General features: G+C 34.5%; 1 protein-coding gene across 1 annotated transcript; it reads left to right on the top strand.

Moving 5' to 3' along the window:
• Positions 1-75: 75 nt before the first annotated feature.
• LOC110373760 (origin recognition complex subunit 4) lies at positions 76-5,482 on the top strand. The gene is made up of 7 exons (XM_021331105.3): positions 76-560; positions 978-1,103; positions 1,538-1,760; positions 2,345-2,551; positions 2,977-3,197; positions 4,332-4,540; positions 5,151-5,482. Exons 1-7 carry the CDS (start codon positions 351-353, stop codon positions 5,425-5,427), a joined length of 1,473 nt encoding a protein of 490 aa, XP_021186780.3. The 5' UTR covers positions 76-350; the 3' UTR covers positions 5,428-5,482.
• Positions 5,483-7,169: the final 1,687 nt, after the last annotated feature.

The following is a 7,169-nucleotide window of genomic DNA, read 5'->3' as shown; positions in this document are numbered from 1 at the left end:
CTTGTGTTGCGCAGATAGGCATATTAGCGACACATGCGCAGTGTGTTGAGGCCCTGATATTTAATTATCTGTCATATTTGAACGAAATCGTTACTGTAGTGGTTTTATTTTACGAATTTAAAGTACAATAAATGCCAATTTAACATCTTACAGTCAACTAACGCAAACATCTACTAATATTCGCTTAATAATTTGTAATTCATTCTTTAAGTGCAGAACAACACTAAAACCGGCCATAATTGAATGAACGAATTAAAAATTGCCAGCTGTCAAGAACGTCATATTTGACAGTTCGAAGGCGGGAACCGAATCGTTTGTTTATTTATTTTTGTTCATTAATATTTCTTAAAATGTGCGGGCTACATACTGATAATCCACTTGAAGTGCAAATAAAACTTATAAGGAAGTATTTAAAGCTTAAAATTATGGCTGACAATGTATCATTTCGTGGGCACGAGCAAGAAAGGAATCACGTTTATGATTTGTTCAAAAGGACGGTTTCGCATGGTGAATCTCATTCTGCCCTCATGATAGGACCTAGGGGAAGCGGCAAGACAACTGTAAGTAATTAACCATAGTGTTTGCATTGAATACCATAGCCAAAATTATGGAAAACTGACCGGCAATAATACCTAACCTTTTTGGTGACTGCTGTTCAAAAGTCTTACAAGAAAGCTTACCTATTTGAATCCTTGTGGCGTCGGTTTCTAGTCTAACTGAATGCAGCCGAGTAATAAGTACCAGTATGCCACATGGAGTGACTGTCTATCTGACCGCCTCGACTCTGTTACCCGGGCTACCCAATACCTCTTCATAAGACAGACTTTCTGGCTTCTGAACATCCGTAACGGATGTCAAAGGTGTCTGCTGGGTACTAGCAAGTTAACATGACTTCCAAAACACAGAGCAGATAAAATCATTCAGTATTTTTTTTTTGTATAAAAGATCAGCAATATTAATAGTTTTATTTATTTCAGCTTATAAACTCAGTGCTGCATCAAATAGGTCAGGAAGTAGACCTGTCTAATGATGCTATTACCGTGAGGCTGAATGGACTTATCCATCATGATGATAAAATTGCGCTCAAGTCTATTACGGCACAGGTAAGCAATCAATATTTAATTATTTAGTTAAATCCTTCCCTGGACCTCTACAAAGATTTTTAAACCAAAATACGCCAAATGATAGAGGGTTAACAAAGATCAATTTATTTATTAAATAAGAAGATAAGGTACTCCAACTACTTATTAACAATAATCCATTTGTGTGGGCACTTTACTAAGAAACATAAAAATCTTAATAAGATTTTGGCCATGCCATCCATGCCTTTTAGGTATATATGATTCGAATAATTAAATATTTTTACTAATAATAATATTCACACATTTTCTGTATCTATCGATTTACTTTGGAAATCCATTCCATTAAAAACACTCTATAATTAGCAGTGTGTTCTACATTTCATTCATTAATATTTAGAATTCACAAAATTAAATTAATTAAATTTAATATTCAACTATCTATCTACACATTTCAGATGCAACTAGAAAACGCAGTAGGCGACCGTGTATTCGGCACATTCGCTGAGAACCTCGCCTTCCTGTTGAGCTGTCTCCAAAGCGGTGCGGACCGTCTCTGTAAAAGCATGCTGTTTGTGCTGGAAGAATTCGATATGTTCTGTCATAGCGGACGTACGCAGACGTTGTTGTATAACCTGTTCGATATTACACATAGTCAGCAGGCTCCGATGTGTGTTTTGGGTATGTATGCTAGTTATCTATACTAATACTTTTTGGTTTGTTTCATTGTACCCTAAAGGCTTTGAAACTCCTGAACCGATTTGGAAAATTCTTGGTATGGTACTCTATCCTAGGATAACATAGGCATGTAGAAGCTTGTCATTAGCAAATATCCTTATATACCTCCTATGTTAAATAATTGGTGTAACTAGTCTGTAAGCTTTCTTTACAACAGAATAAATAAAAATATTTTATGGGGGTATGTGAAGGAAGTGGTTTCCATGGAACATGACTCAAGCCTTGGGAAATAGCTGGGCTATTTGAGTTTTTATGTCAATAAAATGCTTGCTGAGATATATTATAATACTTGCTGAAACACATTACAATTCTTGCTGTTACTAGTGTGGAACCTCTAACTTCTTCCTGTGTAAAGGGATAAGAAGCCTATGTTTTTTTGTCTCTAGACTATATGTGTACTTGCAATTCAAATTGATTCAGTAATTTTGGTGAGACAGCACAAGACATGAAATCAATTGTTACTATCCAAATGCAATTTTTAATAAAACTTCTATTTTTTAATACTTCTTTTTTATTAACATTTCCAGGCATAACAAACCGCATAGATGTCATGGAACTTCTAGAAAAACGCGTAAAATCCCGTTTCTCTCACCGTCACCTCTTCATATTTCCCAACGAACACGACGCACAGAGGGCGCCACAGTACAAGTATCAAGATCTGTTAGTTCAGCTGTTGAGTATGCCTGTTAAACAGAAAACTGCAGCTAAGAAGAAACGCAGTCGGAGGAATACAGGTAATTTTACATAGTTTAGAAGCTGTTTACATAGATTTAACTAGGTTCCCAAGATATTTCTTTAGAAATTTAGGCTACAAGTATCAAGATTTTCACCTAGTAACTATTGGTAAGAAAGTCTGTCATCACCTAAGTATGTTTCTGCTGTAACTACAAGTACTGAAAACTTTGAGATAAGTATTTTGGGGGGCTTTCATATAAGAAACTATTATTTCGCTCGTTTTATAAACATTAGTACGGAACCTTTCATGCTGAAATCCATTTACAAGCATTAAAAGATTTTAATTTATAAGTACCAAGATTTTCAGTTTTTCACCTAGTTTTTTCCCCGATTTATATTTACAATAGACCATTTAGTATTTTCCAGTATCATATATAACAGATGTTAATAAATAAACCATTAACCACCATTTTTCTCATTACAGTAACATCAGAAGACATGGAAGTCGAAGCCAAGATTGTAGGAGATTCCCACAATCTCCCACAGCCCATACTATCCCGTATAAACTTAGACGAACTCAACCAAGACTTCGTAACAGATTGGAATAATCACATAGCAAGTCTACGTGAAGACCATAAAGTGATCGATTGTTTAGAGAAGCTCTGTTATTATACTGTTAATGAGCAGGTTTTTAGAAATGTGCTGGTGAGTTTTTTGACTATATTTAACTAACTACTTCCTGCATTTGGATAAAATATAGCCTGTTACTCGGGGATAGTGTAGCTTTCCAACATTGAAAGATTGTTTCAAAATGGTTCAGTTTAGTTTCGAAGCTTTTAGGGTGCAAACAAACATTTTTCCTCTTTATTATTAGTGAGACTACCTGTTCTACTAGGAGCTACTTTTCGCATATGGATAAAAAGTAACCTAATACCTTCTCAAAAACTACTGGACCAATTCTAAAAATTCTTTCACCATTAGAAAGCTACATTATCTGCAAGTAACATAGGCTATATTTTATCCCGGTACGGGCAGTAGTTCCCACGGGATGAGGGTGAAGCCGTAGGAAAACGGGTAGTCCCGAATAAACTTAGACCAAGACTTCGTAACAGATTGGAACAATCACATAGCAAGTCTACGTGAAGAACATAAAGTGATCGACTGTTTAGAGAAGCTCTGTTACTATACTGTTAATGAGCAGGTTTTCAGAAATGTGCTGGTGAGTTTTGATGTTTTTCAACTGCACCCGAATAAGATATAGCCAAATGCAGTAAAATAATAATTCAAATCGGTTCAGTTATTTCGAAACTTTTAGGGTAGAAACAAGCAAGCAAAGGAAAATTCCACTTTATAATATAGATTACCTGTGCTACTGGGAAATACTTCGATATTGGATAAAAAGTAGCCTAAAACCTTACTATAAATATACTATATATAATAAAACGTCACATTTTTGTGTAAAATGTTCGCAGTATCTGTGATTTTGTCATCGGTCGGGTTATACCGCCATCTTGAAAAAGTGTCATTCTTTGTTTACCTTTTAGCTCTTGCTTCCGTGGATAGAGTATAGATGGATGGGCTGAAGACAGACATGAGATGTCAGTCTTCAGATTTATAATATTATTGTATATTTAATTAACTGCTCAAGGTAGTTCCACCCTTTTCCCGCAGCGGGATGAAAAGTAGCCTATTTTATTTTCAGGCACTGATAAAACTGTTATTGTATGTGTAGCAAGAAATTCGTTAAGTACTTTTGCCATGAAAGCGCGCCAGACAACAGACTTCCTTTCACATTTATAATATTACTTATTGTTTCTCTTATTCTGTTTTATTTTTCAGTTCGAGCTAGTATCAAAACTATCCGCCGACAGTCCCTACATAGAGGTTTCAAATCTATCCGCAATCATAGACAAGACTGTAGCCCCGGAGCATAGAGTCAAGCTGTTACAATCATTGTCTATACTGGAGTTGTCTTTGGTAATCGCTATGAAACATGGCATGGAAATATTTGATGGACAACCCATGAATTTTGAAATGGTTTTACATAGGTAAGTAAATAAATATTTATTATTGTTATTTATTTCAACTAAAGTATTAATCTTATCTCATCCTCCTGCCGTTATAACAATTTTTATTTGTGGTCGGCGCAGCATGTTTTCTCCTTCCATACTCTTCTATCTGCCGTCATCTCACAGGTAACATTCTCTCTTACCATATCTACTTTCACACAATCCATCCATCGTTTCTTTGGTTGTCCATTGCCCTAACTATTCTTCTTATCTCGATGTTAATTCATTCAAATTCAGTTATTTTTTGTAAATATATTGGTTCATGAAGATCTTACCTTAGTTTAAATAAATGTTCATTGACCATATCCTACCATAAGGCATGCAAAACTATATCAATGTAAGTATATAATTGCTTTCTCTGGGTTATTTTTTTCTATTGATAAGAGCGCCCCCACACTCCAAATATTTAGTCGGCCGAGAGTTTGATTGGATTCATAAATCAGTATGAAGACGAAAGTAGTTCGCACATAACGCTATTTTCTGCATTTATTTTTGCAATAAATGTTTTCAAATATAATCTTTAAATAATCCTACTATCATTCCTTTTTAAGTAGATTCAATAATCTTAAATAAGTCTTTCCTTTTACAGGTACACAAAATTCGCCAACTCCAACTCTTCAACTCAAACAGTGCCAAGACCAGTAATTTTAAAAGCCTTCGAACACTTACAAGAACTAGAAATTATAATGCCAGTTAAAACCACAGACTCCATATACAATTCCGGTGATACCACAGCAAGTAGAGTCCAAAAAGAATTCAAATTATACACTTTAGCTGTACCAAATGAAGATATAAGTGATGCCGTGAAGAATTTCAAGGCTCTACCTACAGAAATTAATCATTGGTTCAATAATTCTGTTGTGTAATTTTTTGTGCTGGCAACACTGGATTTTTGGTAGTTTTTTTTGTGTGAGTGGCAACATTGTTTTTGAAGTGTGTTGTGGAAAGACTGATAAATAAATGTGGTTATTTTTATATGTTTTGTTTTATTAGTAACTCTTTTGCATACCTTTAATAGTTAAAGCATTTGTTAGAAATTAAAACAGCAAGAAATTTATTTAAAATGCTTTTTTATTTTTCACAAAAATAGTGTAACTTAATTTCTACTATCAATATCAAACAGCTTATTAACAAATAATACTTCAAAAAACATTAATTTACATTTACTTAAAAATACTTATTAATTTACACACATTTTGTGTCTTTTTCTCGTATCCTTTAACAATAGAAAGTCAACGTATTCTATAACAGCCGTTCACAATATTCTATCACATATCTACAGAATTTTGACATTAGGTAACCCCATAATGTCAATAGTATACCTATCTTTAGTAAGTAAAACAACATAGATAGATAGAATATTGAAAAGGCCGTAAGTCACACAAAAATTCAAATTTATTCAATCCATTCACACATTTGCCGTGCTTCAAAGGTCTCTAGACTATTTTATTGCAGTCCTTTGGTGCATATGTGTGTACTATAAGTGCTTTATAACATCTTTATTTGTATTTTTACCCGACTACAGAAAGAAGGTATGTTGTATCTCACGGAAGCGGTTGAGCCTTACCTGTGTGTGTAAATATACAAACACAGTGTCTTTGTATGTATTGGTGAAGGGTGGGCGTTTTGGGGACTGTCTTTTGTAAAGGACAATGGGCACAAATATATGGGACCTGGTATACCCCACCAATAGCGATGTCATATATATCATTGGATAGGCCTTTTTATGTAGAACAACATTTACTATGACAGCTTTGCTGAAATGTTTGTCCGTTCTGAGATATAGATCAAAAACTGTGCAAAAGTTAAACTAAAGTTAACTTAATAATCTATTGATATCTCAAGTTTTTAGAGGAAAAACTAAGTGAAATAAGTGTAAGTCTCCTGAGTCCTACCTGCTGTACCCGTTAGGGTCCATAATTGTTACTATTATTTTGCATTTGAACCTTATACTGTACTAACTGGATATTGGGCATAACAACAGACCCCACCAATAACAAAGTCATGCATATCGATGGATAGGTCTTTTTCTCTAAAAAAATAAAAAACTCAAAAGCAAAATAATAGTAACAATTATGGACCCTAACGGGTACAGCAGGTAGGACTCAGGAGACTTACACTTATTTCACTTAGTTTTTCCTCTAAAAACTTGAGATATCAATAGATTATTAAGTTAACTTTAGTTTAACTTTTGCACAGTTTTTGATCTATATCTCAGAACGGACAAACATTTCAGCAAAGCTGTCATAGTAAATGTTGTTCTACATAAAAAGGCCTATCCAATGATATATATGACATCGCTATTGGTGGGGTATACCAATCTGCCCAATGTCCTTTCTGTCGTTCAAAAAGTGCTGTTTTGCAGCGAAGTTTGAATAAACGATTTTGATTATATTAAGCTTGGGAACGCTCAGTAGTGGTCGAGTCACACAATGTGCATGTAGGTACATTTACACACATAAGTAAGGCTCACCCGTTTTGGTGAGACAGAACATCTAAAACCCAAGTTCAGCGACAGATTTTAAAAACAATTCGTCCAGAAATCTGAATTTCTTGGGTCTTGGCTCAAGGGTTTGGTGCAATATTTTTTGCTTAACTTGTCAAAGGC

This window comes from Helicoverpa armigera, chromosome 27 (genome assembly GCF_030705265.1).
Source record: "Helicoverpa armigera isolate CAAS_96S chromosome 27, ASM3070526v1, whole genome shotgun sequence".
NCBI lineage: Eukaryota > Metazoa > Arthropoda > Insecta > Lepidoptera > Noctuidae > Helicoverpa > Helicoverpa armigera.
This window is presented reverse-complemented; position numbering and strand designations above follow the sequence as displayed.